Source organism: Musca vetustissima, unplaced genomic scaffold, assembly GCF_032173495.1.
Source record: "Musca vetustissima isolate MV318-11 ecotype Yass unplaced genomic scaffold, APGP_CSIRO_Mvet_v1 utg6387, whole genome shotgun sequence".
Taxonomy (NCBI): domain Eukaryota; kingdom Metazoa; phylum Arthropoda; class Insecta; order Diptera; family Muscidae; genus Musca; species Musca vetustissima.
In genome coordinates this window covers 190,599-209,171 of record NW_026880437.1, presented here as the reverse complement: position 1 = coordinate 209,171, position 18,573 = coordinate 190,599, and the positions used below count along the sequence as shown (strand labels likewise).

Below are 18,573 nucleotides of genomic sequence, written 5' to 3'. Positions count from 1 at the left end.
GTCTGGTAGTCCTTTGAAAAGTTGTTCTTTAAAAATCCACGTCTAGTAGTCTGGAAGTCATTGAAAGAATTATTCTTTAAAAATCCACGCCTATTGGTCTGGTAGTCCTTAGAAAAATTATTCTTTAAAAATCCACACCTATTGGTATGGTAGCCTTTTGAAAAGTTATTCTTAAAAAATTCACGCCTAATGGTGTTGTAATCCTTTGAAGAATTATTCTTTAAAAATCCACGCCTAGTGGTCTGGTAGTCATTTGAAATATTATTTATTAAAAATCTATGCCTTAAAAAATCCACGCCAATTTGTCTGTTAGTTTATTGAAAAATTATTCTTAAAAATCTACGCCTTTTGGTCTGGTTGTCCTTTGAATAATTATTCTTAATAACACACATGCGCAGTGGTCTAGTAGTTCTCTTAGTATTCTGGTAGTACTTTGAAAATTTATCCTTCATAAACTGTGCCTAGTGTTTTAGTATATTTTTTTTAATTTCGTAAAAATTTCAAAAATATTCTTAACTCCCTGTTTATTATCCTCTAAATAACTTCTACACTTCCAAATCTCTAAATAACCCAATAATACCAAATAACTCGCAATAATACATTTTGATGTCATGAATAACATTTTAATCCATTATTTATGAGATATTTTTAAAACTTCTTCCCAGGAATACAACAAAAAAAAATCCAATTCGAACTTAAAAAATAAGAAACACAATAACAACAACAAAAATCCATTGAAGATTTATAACACTCCAGATTCGATCATCAGCCACATAAAAACAAATGTCGATTCCCCTCCCTCCCCTCTCGACAACTTATTTCTACACATTCGCATAAAAATAAATACAATAGCTCATGAAGCATTCATAAACACCAATGTTTTACATTGATTTATTGGTTGTTAAAGTTAAAGCAACAGAAAAAAATACGCGAAAAGCCTCTGATGATGAAAAGAATAAGAGGCAGCTGGAACTTTAGATTTTTTTATTGTATGGCAAGTGTTAAAAATCATTCACAACATCAGCACTGAAGTAGATTACGGAGCTACAAAATCCTGTCAAGTTAAATAAATGAAATAGTCTTGTCGAAGAAGATGAAGAAAACAACTTAACTTAATCACTGATCGAAAGAATGCCAATGAAAAAAGGAGGCTATAATGTTTTTTTTTACAAAGAATATAGTCCTAAAATAAAATCAAAGACTTGCATTTATTTTTGCAAAGTAGCCATATCAAGGATTTATTACTTTTACGATTGTTTTTTAATTTGTTTCATTCTCTAAAGTAGTAGCGGTCATGTGTAGATATCACACAGTTTATGTTCCTCCACACCTGGGTTTTACATTAATGACAACATTTTAGCAAGCCAAATATCCAAGGATTCTGCGGCTTCTTCTGGCAATGGCTGCGATGATGCTGATGATGTATATAGTGAAGAAATTTTTAACACCTTAATTACAAAGCCGTTTTTATAGCCCATCTTTAATTCCCAACAATTTTATACGACCAAGTTCCTTTCATGTCATCGTCTCTTAATGATTGCCCTTTATTCCATTCTCGATCATTTTGTTGTTGTTGAAGATTTATAATATTTTCTTGAAGACCTACGCATTTATGATAGCAGTTGATGATGACCAACCGACCGGATGGCCGCAAACAGCCAGCCCATTTTTAAAACATTACAAAACCTTGATGATTCTTTTGTTGGTTGTTGTTATTGATGACTTTTTCGGCGGAACCATCATCCGTTCTTAATTATTTTCATTGGGGTTAAAGGATTAACATTATTCAGTTGTGTTTGGTATGCGTGTAATTAAAAAAACCAATTGTACGACGTATGTAATTATAAAATTCTTTACGTTGAGATTTTGATCAAATCGGTAGAAGAGGTATGAAATAAATTCACTTCAAGAAAAATGCGCATAGGAAATGTATATATATCCAATGTATATGTATCCAACAAAAATTATTTTACTTCCAAAAATATTGAATCCAGACTAGAAGCTCTTTATTTTTAACCCATCAAATTCTTCATAAAATTATACTTTAAACAAAGCCCCAAAATGGGCGGTCTGCATATTCTTGAAAAACCACACCTAATGGTCTAAAAGTCCTTTGAAAATTTAATCTTAAAAAATCAAAGCCTTGTGGCCCAGTAGTCCTTTGAAAATGAAATCTTAAAAAATCAAAGCCTTATGGCCCAGTAGTCCTTTGAAAATGTAATCTTAAAAAATCAAAGCCTTATGGCCTAGTAGTCCTTTGAAAATTATTCTTAAAAAAGCCACGCCTAATGGTCTAGAAGTCCGTTGAAAAAGTATTCTTGAAAAAGCCACGCCTAATGGTCTAGAAGTCCTTTGAAAAATTATTCTTAAAAAAGCCACGCCTAATGCTGTACAAGTGTTTTTGAAAAATTATTTAAAAAACACGCCTAATTAAAAAAATATTTTAAAAAACTTCGCCTAATGGTCAAGAAGTCCTTTGACAATTTATTTTTAAAAAACCACGCATAATGGTCTAGAAGTCCTTTGAAATTTTATTTTTAAAAAACCACGCCTAATGGTCTAGAAGTCCTTTGAAAATTTATTTTTAAAAAACCACGCCTAATGGTCTAGAAGTCCTTTGAAAATTTATTCTTAAAAAACCACGCCTAATTGTGTAGAAGTCCTTTGAAAAGTTAGTCTTAAAAACACGCCTAATTGTCTAAAAGTCCTTTGAGAAATTATTCTTAAAAAACACGCCTAATTGTCTAGAAGTCCTTTGACAATTTATTTTTAAAAAAACCAAGCCTAATGGTCTAGTAATATTTTGAACAATTATTCTTAAAAAACCACGCCTAATGGTCTTTAAGTCCTTTGGAAAAATATTCTTAAAAAACCACGCCTAATGGTCTTTAAGTCCTTTGGAAAAATATTCTTAAAAAACCACGCCTAATGGTCTTTAAGTCCTTTGGAAAAATATTCTTAAAAAACTACGCCTAATGGTCTAGTAGTCCTTTGAAAAATTAATCTTAAAACCCACGCCTAATGGTCTAGAAGTCATTTACAAAATATTCTTAAAAACCACGCCTAATTGCCTAGAAGTCATTTGAAAAAATATTCCTAAAAAACAGTCCTAATGATCTTAAAGTCCTTTGGAAAAAATATTATTTAAAAAAACAGGTATAGTAATCTAGAAGTCCTTTCAAAAAATACTCATTAAAATATCACGCCTAGCGGTCTATATAAATCCTTTGATTATTATTAAAAATCCACGTCATGTAATCTGTAGTTCTTTGGAAATTTGTTTCTTAAAAAAATTTATTTAAAAATCTGGTATAGTAATCTAGAAGTTAAAAAATGCACGTGATAATCAATTATAAAAATTGTTGTTAAAATACACACTTAGAAGCCTGATATTCCTTCCCAATTTATTTTGAACAAAATCCCCTCTTTATGAATAATCCTTAGTAAATATTTCTTATTGATCTAACCACCGATAAAAATCTAATTTTACTTTCATTTCCTGTGAAAATAAGCAAAAGTTATTCTACAACACTGCTACTCCCAACTTCATTAATATTCTACAACATCAATACTAAAAACGAAGAATAAGAATAAAAAAATATCAAAATCACATTTACAATAGTACAAATCCAATTATATTTTCAATAATAAAGTAATAAATTGTTCAAATCGTAAAGAATTTGCCATAATACCAATGATTGCTTACACACACATAAGACCCAGGTCCGTCCTTAGACAAGGTAAGATCGAAACTAAGCCCCATTGTTGTTCGGAAATAGCAAATGCTAACAAATCAGTATTACTTTCCATAAGAGAATAAGATAAACGATTTTATTAAAGGAAATCAAAAAACAAAAAAAAAACTCCAATAATAACAATAACAACTACAAACACATAACTAGCAATTGCCCCTTAAGACAGTTGAAAACTAAAATTGTCTACTTTGTATTGGAAGCAAATGTGAACGCCTATAGCATTTTATTCGAGAGCATACAGAAGATATCCAAGAAGTGGAGGACAAAAACATGTGGAAAAGAAACGCATTAATAAAAAATATACACACACTTATACATACATATTTGAGAAGCGTTCGAACGACGAACAATCAGTTCAATTAAAATGTACGTCTCACAATGTAACCACACCGACATCCCATGTCCAACATTTGCAAAGTTTCCACCACTCTTGATGTGGTCAATATGTATCTTCTATACTAACATGCATACATATTATTGCCTTTGGTGGCTCCAAGTGTAACACAAACCCGCCCAATAGTCAATTTTTTTCAAATCTATGCAGTGGACCCTACAACGCGGTTGGATGCGAATGCATGCAGGGCTGTTGTTAGGTTTTGATTAGATGCCGCCTAGTAAAATTACATTGTGAAAGAACATTCAAAGTACAGACACAACAGAGACTAGTCATATGTAAATCACTGAACATTCACCACTTCATCAGCTATTATGGGCAAAGAACTCAAATACACACACACACTGATACATAAATTAATGATGAGGGGGAATATTTCATGAGATCAAGTTTGGTCAAGAGGAATAATGTAATGTGTAGAACAGTGCAAAGGAATGGAATAGACATACATTAGTTTTCAAATAAGATGTATGGAAGTTATTAAATCATGGCAAAAAAAAACAAAAGACTTAAGACACAAGCGTTATTTAAATTAAAAAATAAATTTCCTTGAAAATGTATTTTTTCAGTAATAAGGTCCTATACAATCCTTCAGAAGTTCTTCAAATTTCAAATGTCCGCTTAAAAATCAACGCATAGAGAACTGAGAGTCCTTTAAAATTCTTCTTCGAAAAATTATTCTTAAAAAACCCACGCCTAATGGGTCTTTTGAAAAAATATTCATTTCCTAATGTTCTACAACTTCTTTGTAAAGTATTCTTAAAAAATAAAAGCTTAGACATCTGAGAGTCCTTTAAAATTCTTCTTAAAAATCACGCTTAGAACGCTGATAGTCTTTTAAAGTCCTTCTTAAAAAATCACGCTTAGAACCTGAGAGTCTTTTAAAATCCTTTTTAAAAAATCTACGCTTAAAACCCTGAGAGTCCTTTAAAATCTTTGTTAAAAAGTGTACGCTAGACATCTGAGAGTTCTTTAATAGTCTTCTGACTAAAATCCTCAATTAGAGGTATGATAGTCCTTTAAAAATTCTTCTTAAAAATCCACGTTTAGAGGTTTGACAGTCCTTTCAAAATTCTTTAATAAAAATTCACCCATAAAAGTCTGAAAGTATATTTCAAAATTATTCTAGAAAACTCCCCGCTTAGAAATCTGATAGTCCTTACAAAACTCTTTTCAATATATCCATGCTTAGATGGCTGAATGTCCTTATAAAATTCTTTAAAAAATCGCTTCGAGGTCTGATAGTCCTTTAACAATTCTTCTTAAAGTCCATGCTTCGAGGTATGACAGTCCTATAAAAATTCCTCTTAAAAATCCAAGCTTAGAGGTCCGACTAGAGGTCTGATAGTCCTTTAAAAATTAATTTTAAAAAATACACGACTAGAAGTCTGGTAGTCTTTGAATAATCCGTTTTTAAAAAATGCACGCATAGAGGTCTAATAGTCCCTTAAAAATTCTTCTTAAAAATCCATACTTAGAAGTCTGATAGTCCCTTAAAAATTCTTTGTAAAAATTCCAAATTAGAGGTCTGATAGTCCCTCAAAAATTCTTTTAAAAAATCCACACTTAGATATCTGATAGTCCTTCAAATATCCGTTTTTTTAAATCCAAGCTTGGACTGGTATTCCTTCAAAAACCTTTTTTTTAATCCGCGCTTAAAGCTCTGATAGTCTTTCAAAAAACTTTTTTAAACCACGTTTAGAGGTCTGATAGTCCTTAAAAAATTATTTTTACAAAATCAACGCTTAGAGGTCTAATAGTCCTTCAATTATACTTTTTAAAAATCCACGCTTAGAGATTTTAAAGTCCTTGAAAAATATTCTAAAATATAAAAGCTCAATCATAGAGGTCTAACAGTCTTCAGAAAATATTCCTGAACTATCCAAGCTGCAAAGCTTTCTGAAAAAATATATTGAGTTTAAAAAGTCGTTTCAAAATTCTGTTTGGAGTTCTGGAAGTCATTTAAAAATTATTCACTTTTATTAATTTGCTCTTTCCTACAATACTTTTATCTTATAACTGCTTCAGAGACCCACTGTCCCCTTCACTAAGTGTAACATTAAACCCATTTTTTCTGTAACATAACACACATATTTATGATGATGATGAGTACGACGACGCCAATAAATATGAGCCAAACAAAAAAACAACTCTGATCCTGCCATTGATGATGATGTTGTGAAAATGATGGGTCTCTCGCTTTGCTTTGAACTAATATGTATGAGTGTGTTATTGCTCTCTTTGTGTAACATTAGACCTGAAACAACTCAACCGGAAATTAATTCAAACACTATAAAATTCAAAATCAAGTATACCAACAATATAAAAACAGCATCATATCAGCAGTTTGTTGGCCCTAAACGCACGTGGCAATTTGTGGTTCCTTTAGAATTTCCATATTACTTCCTTTTACTTGAAAGACATAGTCATGGTGGTGGTGATGCTTTGATTAGTTTGCATCTATATATATATTCCGCTGCATGGTTCAAAATGCTAATTTAAAATAATTACCATTAATTGGCTAGAACAACAAACACATATCTTGGCGATGTTGACTGCCAAGGTAGTAAATTTTTTCAGCAATCACATAATGACATGATGATACCCTCACTCATGGCCTTGATGGAATTTTTTGTTTTTTCTAAAAAAAACCATCATTGAAGTGTGTGCTTTTCAAGCAAACGCCACTGTGTCGTCTTGGGGTAATGTGGGTAAAATGTGTAAAGAACTAAATCTTAAGGATGCTCGAATTTTAAATATACACCTGAAGAATTTTTCAAAGGACTACTAGACCATAATATATTGGGCCAAAGCGCTAATAAACTATAAGGTGTGGATTTTTTAAGAAGAATTTTTCAAAGGACTACTAGACCATAAGGCGTGGATTTTTTAAGAAGAATTTTTCAAAGGACTACTAGACCATAAGGCGTGGATTTTTTAAGAAGAATTTTTCAAAGGACTACTAGACCATAAGGCGTGGATTTTTTAAGAAGAATTTTTCAAAGGACTACTAGACCATAAGGCGTGGATTTTTTAAGAAGAATTTTTCAAAGGACTACTAGACCATAAGGCGTGGTTTTTTTAAGAAGAATTTTTCAAAGGACTACTAGACCATAAGGCGTGGTTTTTTTAAGAAGAATTTTTCAAAGGACTACTAGACCATAAGGCGTGGTTTTTTTAAGAAGAATTTTTCAAAGGACTACTAGACCATTTTTTTTGAAGAATTTTTCAAGGCGTGGTTTTTTTACTTATGTTTAAATGCTTTCTCCGATTTTTTTTTCCTCAAAAGCGTGGTTTTTTTAAGAAGAATTTTTCAAAGGACTACTAGACCATAAGGCGTGTGGCAAAGGCCTATTCTTCGGTTAATTCCATTCAATTGATGAAATTAATCTGAATATTAAAATATATCTTGTCCATATAAGCTGGAGACATAAAAATACATTCATTATTATAACTTCGGATTTAACAACCAATTTTTATACCCTGCACTATAATCTGGTTTAGGGTATTATGTTTTTGTGCATTTATATGTAACATGAGGAAAGAAGACAGAACCATACTTACTTTTGAGATTATAATCATATATGAGAATATCAGTTTGTTTGTATATTTTTTGGAGTTAGTAAAAATCGTTTTATATTTAGATATAGTTCCCATATATATTTTCTTACCATTTAATTTTAAGGGTGCTCGTTTGTCCTATTACAGCGAAATTTTGCACATAATTTATTACATCTGATTAAAAATTGATAATGTTCAAAATAATTGATAATGATCAAAAATCGGAGTTTTAATCTAAACACCAGGTTTTAAATTTTTAAGAACCGTATCTGTTTTCCGAATAAATGTTAATATAGTAAGAAAGAAGTGGCTAAATTGTGGAAAATGACGATGCAAATATATATACAGCAGTTTCTTTTCTTTGTTGACCCTGGGACTAGTAGTCGTTAAAGGATACATGTTACGAAAAAAATGTGGCATCGGAGACCTTAAAGCGTGGATTTTTTAAGAAGAATACATAATCACAAATATGAATTTTGTTAGCTATGTCCGCACGTACGACAGAGATAGCAATACATAAACAGAGCTTCGAAACAACTCCTCGGATGTTTAGAATTGAAAATGGGATATATCGATCCACTTTTTGGTACAGCCCCAGTGTGTTTAGGAAGAGAAATTTTGGCAAGCCATTAGCTATAATTTGATATTTCTAGGTTTTCATTGGGTGCCAAATCTTCTGACTGAAAATAACAAATATCGGTCCACATTTTGGTATAGCTTTCATAAATTGAAGCATGAAAAACATATTTGCTGAAAATGTTCGATAACCATGTTTTGACGTAGCTTCATATAGAGGTCCCAGTATTTTTCTGCATTTTGAAGGTAGTCAACGAATTTTCTCATTAAAGTCTGGAGGTCTCGGCCGTAATACTAGGAAGGTGAAAAAATCTTTGCAGAAAATTTGGTTTATAGGTATTTTTTTTCACATAGCCTCCATATAAAGTTCCCGCTCATTTTCAGTACTTAGAAGTTTTTAGTCCCAATTTTCCAGTGTAATCTTCTCACGTAATATCATATTGAATGAGTTTTCGGGAGCGTATAACCATTTCAAACCGGACGAACTTAAAAAAATGAAGTATCCTCAGGGCTCCTGACTAAATGTATTTTTATAGAAAATGAAGTGTCCCCCGGTGACCTGACGAAAAATTTTACAATAGAAAAAGATATGATTTTTTCCTATAGAAAGGAAGGATCCTCAGGAACCGGAACCTGATGAAATTGTTGTTTAAAAAAAATGAAATATGCTTCCTCATGGTGCTGATGAAATTTTTCTTCATGGTCCTGACGATTTTTTAATAAAAAAATACCACTCAGGGTCCTGATGTTTTTTTTCTGAAGAAATAGGTCTCCTCTGGGACCTGATGGAATTTTATTCTATATCAAAAATTCTCCTAAAATTACTTGAATTATTATTTTGGTTTTTTTTGGAATTTTTCATTAGAAAAAAACTTCTCAGGGAATGGATTTTTTTTTTTTTTTGAAGAAAAACGTCTTCTCTGAGCCCATATGATTTTTTTTTTTTTGAAAATTGTAATTATTTTTTATATAAAAATGCTCCTCATGGGACTGATGAAATTTTTCTTCATGGTCCTGACGATTTTTTTAATAAAAAAAATACCTCTCAGGGTCCTGATAGATTTTTTCTGAAGAAATAGGTCTCCTCAGGGACGTGATGGAATTGTTGTATTCTATATCAAAAATTCTCCTTAAATTACTTGAATTATTATTTTGGATTTTTTGGAATTTTTCATTCATGGAAAAAAGAAAAACATCTTCTCTGAATCCAGATGATTTTTTTTTTTGAAATTGTCATGATTTTTTATATAAAAAGACTGATTTTTTTTCTATAAAAAAGTCTCCTCTGGAAGTATTTTTTTTTTCATATCAAAAGTCTCCTCAACGGAATTGAAAATTTGTTTGTCTACAGCAAAAAAGTGATAAAAAAAAATATCATACAAATTGACCAAATACATGTCAAAATTTTACAGCATTCTTAATAAAAAAGGTACAACTGTAGCCGGTCATTGATCTTAGGGTTAATACAATAACCATGGTATAGAGAATCATGTAGTCGGATCCATCATTGTGCGGCTTTCCTCATCGGTTTATAATTATAATCATATTATAGAATTCTAATATTGTCAAATTTCTGCTATGAAAAATCTTTTCCAGTTATCTATATTAGTATTGTTTGAACATCTGTTTGCCATTCTAAATGCGACACCAAATAGCTAATATTAAATTTTCTATTTAAGGAAAAATATTATGAAGACTCTTTTAAGTGGCTGCCATTCACAAAAATAAATACCGACTTTATTATGTCGATGTTTTAAGTAGGCATTCTACTCCTTAGATTTCAGAGTTGTTCTCTTTAATAGTAGTTAATAATCTAATGCTAAAATTTATTATGCACCACCATAGAGCCATAAAAACCTTAAAATGCTAAGCGAGCGAAAGAAAAACGAGATGGGTATGGAAAAATTGGAAAATATAAATTTTGAATAAATGATTTCAATTAATTGGAAGGTTCTTATAGACTTTTATATTTGTACATAATATATCAAAAGAATCCTCATAAAGCAGGTTAACACGTTAAAAGATCTAATGTATATGCCACTTTGGGCCCTTGGAAAAATGTTTGTATCTAAAAATGCCAAAATATACTGCTCCATAATATTAAAAAATATTGAAAATATAAAACGAATTAAATATTCAATACAAATGTTATGTTTATAAAGTTTCTTAGATCCACATAACATTCTTCAGTCCCTTAAAATATCCCTCTTTAATTCCTCCCCCATAAAACAAAAATCCTATATCTCTTCCATACCTCCCTCATAAAAATAAGTTTACATTCCCACTGCCCACTTTACTCACTCTAAAATTAAAAGCAATTGTAAAACGATAACATCCAATGCACGCTGCAGTTACAGATTCTCCATTGCGGACATTGCTCTTTTTGTCGTCTGTTATAAATGTTAATGGTGGCACTGTCATCAACATTTTTTTTTACTGCACAGCATTTTTTATGCTTCTCCTGCTATAGTTAAGTATCTTAGACTTATTTCCATTTAGTAGTCATTTAAAAAATGATTAGACCAAACTATTTTACCATGCCTTACCGTTAAAGTGAAAGGCCTGCGTTTTATTTGGCTACCATAACGGTTGCCTACGCTTTTGCTCTTATCCTTTTCTTTTGCTTTGCAATGAAAATATGTTAATGAATTTTTGTTTTTGTTTTTCTCTCTTTTTCAGATATTGGCCAACAAACAAATCCACCCGAACTACCCATATTTGGTGATCCGTTTACGGAAATTGCCTTGGATCTAGTCTTTCCCAAAGGAAATCCTATATTCTTATTGAATGGCAAAAAATTACAACTGCTACAGCCATTGGATCGCGATGAAGAGAATTTAAGTCATATTGTATTTCAAGTAAGTAAACATAATTGAATAAGTCAAATTTTTGCAGAAAAACGGGTTTCTTAGTGAAACTGCATAAGATACTCTGTAGAGGGGGAAAAGGCCGATTTCAAATAGAAACCCTTATTTGAGATACTCCTAAATATGTACTCGTTCCTAAGCTATATGTATATATCGGGCCGAAGTTAATACATATATTAAAAACTGTTTACCAGGAATTGTCTACGATATGAAAATTCGGCAAGGACCGTAAAAATATAAAATATATATTCCAACTAAGTAAAAAAATATTGGATAATTTTTAGTATTTTACCCTCTAATAACCGAAATAAAAAAACAGAGTCAATACTGCTACAAATGATGTGCGACATAAGAGCTTTGTTGGCAGGGAGGGCTTTAGTTCAGGATTTCGTTCTCTGTAGATTTGTTTTGCTTCGAATTTGCCTTACTTTGATTTAGTTCTCTAAATTGCACCAATATCAGCCTATTGCTGGACTCGCTATCGATGGCCTGTTAAAATTAGATAGAACGACATATTAGAATATCCGGTTCAAAAAATTTAGAAACTCGGTTCTTTTTTCCTCAAAATTTATTTTTTGGTAGAAAATAATTCGGACGAATATACTGAACTTATTGAAATACATGCATATACGGTTTTAGTAACAAGTAACGGGTAAATTTGAGAATAGACCAATAAAACGATAAAATATCGATTTCTCGTCTTTGAGGGCCCCATCTAAAATCTTATGAGCAACAGTTTTGTAGAATATTGCGAGTATGGAAAATCGCATTTTCTGATAAGTTGAGTCCGGTTCAATAAATTAAGGACAAAAAGACCGCACAAGGAGTCGATTTAGAAAAGTTTAAAAAAAACCTTACCCGAAGTTACAGAGAAAATGTAATCTGTAATAATAACTACCACAGCTACAAATGCAGATATAAATATATGTCTTCAAGTATAATAGGGTCGTCACATCTCCGAACTTTGCCCTATGGTAAATTTTTCCTTCTGAGGTCTTCTTATGCTCACCAAGATCTTTCATCCCAAATAGGAATTTTCGAACCACCATTACCATTACCTTCGTATTGTCGCACAAGTTCCAGGTTGATTTAAAGCTTCTTGGAGTTAAAAGGTGGCACTCCTGACTTTGAAGGAGAAACTGGTGTATGCAATTCTGGAAGAAATATTAAAAGGTGGCCAGCACTTACGTCGCCAGATATATGTAATTAAAAATTAAAATCTAATAGCTCCCGGATTGTGAGTTCACTTTATATATTTTGAATGTTTTGCTGATGTAGATAATCGTTTATTTTATTCATAACAATAAAGACTCACCACTTTACGTAACATAGGATTATCTCGGAGGATTCATGGTCTTTACGTCTATATTGTCCTCGATCCGATAGTAAATGGGAATATTCGGTAAGACATTAATCGCCAATATCATTAGCAGAGAATGTGGTTGGACCATCACTGTATACTCTTATTCCAAAAAAGAGTCGTATTCCAAAAAATCGGGAGATGTGTCAATTACTCGGTTAGTACCCGATATACTGGCTATTATTATCCGGAGTTCTCTAATATTTCTCTAATATTTTTTTCCTGACTCTCTAAATTACATTCAGAAGTTCACTGATGACAAAGCACTGTATACTCTTATTCCAAAAAAGAGTCGTATTCCAAAAAATCGAGAGATGTGTCAATTACTCGGTTAGTACCCGATATACTGGCTATTATTATCCGGAGTTCTCTAATATTTCTCTAATATTTTTTTCCTGACTCTCTAAATTACATTCAGAAGTTCACTGATGACAAAGCAGCTGTCCTTTTTCTAATTTGGCTGATCCATTGAAACGTGTTCAGAAATTGTGGCCTATTACAAAACCGACTTCGATAGAAATTCCTTTCGAAATATCCGCCATATATTCCAGGTTGATGTGTTTTTTTATGATTATGTGGCACGATAACTGAAAAAGTAATAATCCAATCGGTTCCAAATAGTATGAACTAGGATAAATGTAATCGGTCAAGATGTTCTTCATTTTCTAACTTGGAAATCCATTAGGCCGGTCGTCAAAAATGTCGATAAAATCGGAGAAATGATTGAAGTTGACTGGCAATTAGCAGTCGTTACATCGCCCAGGAGCTAAAAATCGACCATAAAACTGTTTTAAACCATTTACAATTGAACAGAAACGACTTGGTCAACTGACTTTTTCTTGCATTTTGAAATTTCTTTAATGATTAATAATTGGTATATAGGGAGGATTGCGAAAATCGGCTACTAGAGTTTTTTTGCAAATAGAGAGCAGGAGTTCAGTTGTTTTAAAGAATTCTTCAGATGTTCTATAGATTGAAGACTTCTTTAGACGTCCTATACGCTTAATTACATCCTTTGTATATTTATGGAATACCCTATTTTATAAGTAGATAATTTCCTTTGAAAGATCTTCTATAAATCAAGGGGTTCTACAAATATATGTCTTAATGTACAATTAAAGACATATTTCGTATATCAATGTCGTCTATCCGTAAAAGACCATGTATATACCTTTTATACTTTTATGAGAAACAAACTTTTTATAGGCATATTCTTCTAAGTCATCTATCCATAAAATACTACCTATAGATCTTCTGAAAATGGAAGAGTTCGATTTAGTCCTCTTCAGATATACATTATTAAATCTCTCAGACAGAAATCTTCTCTTAGTAATAGTCGTTCTTCAGAATGGAAAATGTAAAAAGAGAAGGCCTTCTATTGGTTTTATGAATATAGGAAAAGTCGTCCGTCCACCAGCTTTCTATACGTAGATTAAATTTTATTATTATTCTATACATATAGAAATGTTCAATAGACCTTATATAAAGACCAAAGTAAATCTATAATGTATTCCGATTTCTATATATAGAATACATCTATCGGCATTCGTTTGATGTAATACTTCTATAGGTAGATAGGGATAGGGAGTAGATAGGGAGCTTGTTAATATATTCCTCGTGTAGTGTATATAATCAAAGAAAATTATGATTTTTTCCTTTAGTTAAGTTGTTGATCCTACCCACTACAGTCTTTATATCAAGTTCTCACTATCCTCTATTTGTTTTTAATAGCATTTTATTTCTTATCATCCTCTTTATATCTTGTTTTCACATCAGTAAACTATCACATCGTCTACATAATTATACATTTGAAAAGCAAATTGCACACTGGGTATACTCCCCATACGTTAGAAAACTCTTCGTCGTAATTAAGACATTTTTTCTAAAAAGCCATAACTGTTGATGTTGTTCATTTTATTGTAACGAAAAAGGGGTGTACATAAATTATGTGACAAGTTTACTCTTTTTTTTAAAGGCGAGCAGGTGTAATATGAATGTAGTGCATAACGACCACAGTATTTTTTTATTACCACCAATATTTCTGCACAAAGTTTTCTTTAATTGCTAATTTTATTCTTCGCTTTTTGTTTTTTCATTTCAGGTTTCCTGTACAGTACGTTCCTCGAACAAACGTCGCAATATACCGATTATAGTGCGCGTGTCTGATGTTAATGATAATGCGCCACGTTTCATGAACACACCTTATGAGGTTACAGTGCCTGAGGTAAGTTTTACATTTTTTTGGTTTTGTTAAACCATTGTTTCAAATATCCATCCATTCACAAATATGTATATTGTGTTAAACATACAAATTTACAACAAGAACATGAACATGAGCAGTAAACAACAACGATGAAAAAAAAAACACAAAAATAACAATTAAAAAATATTTCCTCTGATTCTAAATGCTTGCACACAGAGCATCGTCTTTGGCGTGGCGGTATCGTATTCCTTATGCTGCTTAGTCTGCAGCCAGGCATTTGAATATGCATCCGCAAGTCGGCCGGCTATCCAGCCAACCAGCTATCTTCGCAATATCTATGAATTACGGTTTTTTGGAGTTCCAACAAAAAAAAAACTGAAAAACCAAACCAAATTTTGTTTCTAAAAGGTGGGTGGCAGTCAAGAAGTTTGGCTCTCTTTAATCTTTGCATATGTATCACAATAGTTGTAGTTCGCTATGGTACCTTATCTCGCCCACGCCGCCATGCCACACCACACCAGCCACATTGTCTATTTGTTTTATTACCGTCTTCTAATTTTGTTCGTTATTTTTTTCTTCAAAGCTTTCATTATTGTTTTATTGTCGTTCATAGCAGACAGCGCGATTCAAAGTTTAATGCACTTTTGGGCAAAACAATTGCACTGAACTTCTAAACATTAGAACCTGTGTGTGTGTGAGTTCGTGGTATGCCAACCAAGCACCGCCATTGGAATACAATAGCTCTACATGTTATGGCATTTGCTGTATAGTCATTCCTTTCAATTTTAATTCCATACAAATCTGTTTTAAATAATCTCCAGAATTGTTCTGTTGTGTGTCCATAGACAGATACACCGTTTGCCGGTTTTTTTTTTGTGAATTAACCGTTTGACTCGGTATTGTTTAAATGCCAAAATGCAAGGAATTTTAAATATTTTTATTTGTATGTTTTTTGTTTTCTATTTATTTAAATATCTAAGAATTCCGATTCATTTTTTGGGTTGTGACTGATTGAAAAATAACTATCGATAGAGAAATAATAAATACCAAATGAAAAATTAGTGGAGATTTTGCTTGGAGAATTATTTTTTGATAAAGATCGCATCAGTGGTGTGAAAAATGACAAAATTTGTATTCTATAGCGTTTATATTTACCCCTGAAGGACATAGACCCGAAAAGTTGATATTGTATCCAAGAGGAGTGGTTGACCTTTAAATTAAGACCAATTATATTGTTGTATGTGATCTGATATATATGTATTTGTATGTTAAATATCTTTTATTGATCGCTTTGAAATGTTTTGAGGTTCCAATGGTCAAACAACGCCTATAATTTTCGGTGATGATCATATTAATTTTGGAATGACGTGGACCGAAAACTTAATTTTTGTGTTATTTTCGAGTCATTAAATAACTTACTGTATATGTAATATTCGAAAATATGTCAGTGTGAGGAATGCTGTTTACCTCTAATCGTAAACCCAAATATTGCCCGCTTTTAATGTAGAAAATTTGAGTTCAGTGGTAGTTGTGTAGGGTATCGTATGGTCGGCCCCGTCCGACTATACTGCTCCGCTCACTGGTTATTTGTATGTTTTTTGTTTTCTATTTATTTAAATATCTAAGAATTCCAATTCATTTGTTGGGTTGTGGCTGATTGAAAAATAACTATCGATAGAGAAATAATAAATACCAAATGAAAAATTAGTGGAGATAAATTATTTTTTATTCGCATCAGTGGTGGCAAAAATGTGGTACCTCAGATAAAATAACTAGTCAGAAAGTTTCAGTCCGTATTGTCGAGATATATATGATGAAAATATCTTTTATTACCTATTTTTGTTTGAACCAAATAGAATTCATCATTTCATTAATATTAGTATATGTGAGGGAGGTACCAAGAGGAATTAACCAGTAAACCCAAACTTCGCTTTTAATGTAGAAATTATCGCAGAAAATTTACAAAAAAGAACTTTGGGCGCCATATATGGATGCTTTCTCCCAGTTTCTATAAATGAGATTTTCGTTACGAAGTTTAAGCAAATTCGCATTTAATGTAGGTTTGGTAAAAATATTACAATGATCCTTGAATATAACAAAAAAAATATTATAATTTAAAAATTTGAATCAATACACTTTGTCAAATAGCTAAATATGAAATTTACAAGCGTCCAAAATGTTTATTTAAAAATGTTTTAAATGTAGACTCTCTAGTACTAGTAGAAGTGGACCGATAGATCCCATATTCCGTTTAATCATGAATGTGGCAAAAATATTACGATGTTCAAAGTTTGCATCAAATCTAATACCCCATTCTATTATAAATTTTCCTAATATTGACATTTTATGGGGGATAGCAGAGAAATTGGACTCTGGCATCTTCAGACTTGATCCAAGTTTAGTAAAAATATTTGCCAAGACTGGGTCAATTCGAACTCTCAGTTATACTGATATAAAATTTACAAATCTTCTAAATGTTGGCTTTCTGTAAGAGAGTTAACAGAAAAAATGTTGGCCAAGTGAACAGTTTGGATTTGGCACCAGTCAACCCGACAGATTTGGTCTTGTATAGACCAAAACTTCACTGACAGGAACTCTATAGTCTTCCAGAGACATAGGAGAGAACAGATCTTCTAAATACCTAATGGTTACTTCTTATAAAAACCTAATGGGAGTTTATATAGAAGTTGACCTTCCATAGACCGAATATCAGCCTCTCATATAGACCGAATTTCAGATCCTATATAGACCACAGAACATAGAGGCAACTCTTTTATGGATCAACTATATTATAGATCAAAGATTAGCCCTTCTATGGACGATGATGAGCCGTTCTATTGATCGAAGATGAGTCATCCTATATGCAGAAGATCAGCTGTCTTATAGACCGAAGATCAGCTCTCCTATGTACCGAATACCAGCTCTTTTACAGATTAAATATCTTCTAATCTATAAACGGAAGAGTAGGTCTTTTACCGACATAGATCTTTTATAGACTTTTACAGTCTTTTACAGTCAAAATAGCAGCTCTTCTTTAAACAGAAGCTGATTTTTCCATAGACCGATACTCAACCTCTTATATAGACCGTAGATCAGCGCTTATATAGACCGCAGAATATAGAGGGAGCTCTTCCATAGATCAACTATGTTACAAATCGAAAAGTAGCTGTTTTATTGACCGATGATAAGCCCTTCTATCGACTGAAGATCAGCTCTTCTATAGACCGAAGATCAGCTCTCCTATAGACCGAAAATCAGCTTTCCTATAGATTGAATACCAGCTCTTTTATAGACCAAATAGACTGAAGAGCAGGTCATTTACCCACCGAGCTCTAGCTCATATATGTAGCAGAAAAAAAATAGACAAAATCTCCTCGCTGCAGATCATCTATAGGAAGACTACTTAAGTCAGCTTTTCTTTAAATACTTCCTTCTGCTCTCTATAGACCGAATATTAAAAAATTAAAGAAAAATTTCCAACTGCAGCTCGTCTATGATAAGACCTCTCCCTCCTTTAGTTCGCCGCTAAAATACAGAAAGAGCTCTAGCTCCTTTATACACCAAGTATCAGTATCCCTTCAGTTCGTCCATGTGACTTCGTTCAGAACGCCCCTTCTACTCGGCTATGAAACACTCCCTTCTACTCGTCTATGAAACACTCACTTCAGCTCGTCTATGAAAGACTCACATCAGGTTATCTATGAAAGACTCCCTTCAGCTCGTTTATAAAAACTCCCTTCAGCTTGCCTATAAAGACTCCTTTCAGCTCACCTATAAAGACTCCCTTCAACTCACCTAAAAAGACTGCCTACCTTCAAATCTCCTAAAAACATTAACTTCTGCTTTTCTATAAAAAC

General features: G+C 32.2%; 1 protein-coding gene across 1 annotated transcript in view; it reads left to right on the top strand.

Annotated features, from left to right (window-relative positions):
• The window catches only part of LOC133326040 (cadherin-99C), a 125,589-nt gene that overhangs the window by 14,389 nt on the left and 92,627 nt on the right, over positions 1 to 18,573 (top strand). Inside the window, exons 2-3 of the mRNA XM_061534715.1 lie at positions 10,966 to 11,144; positions 14,615 to 14,737. Coding sequence (XP_061390699.1) covers positions 10,966 to 11,144; positions 14,615 to 14,737 — 302 coding nt within the window. The remainder of the gene's footprint in view (positions 1 to 10,965; positions 11,145 to 14,614; positions 14,738 to 18,573) is intronic.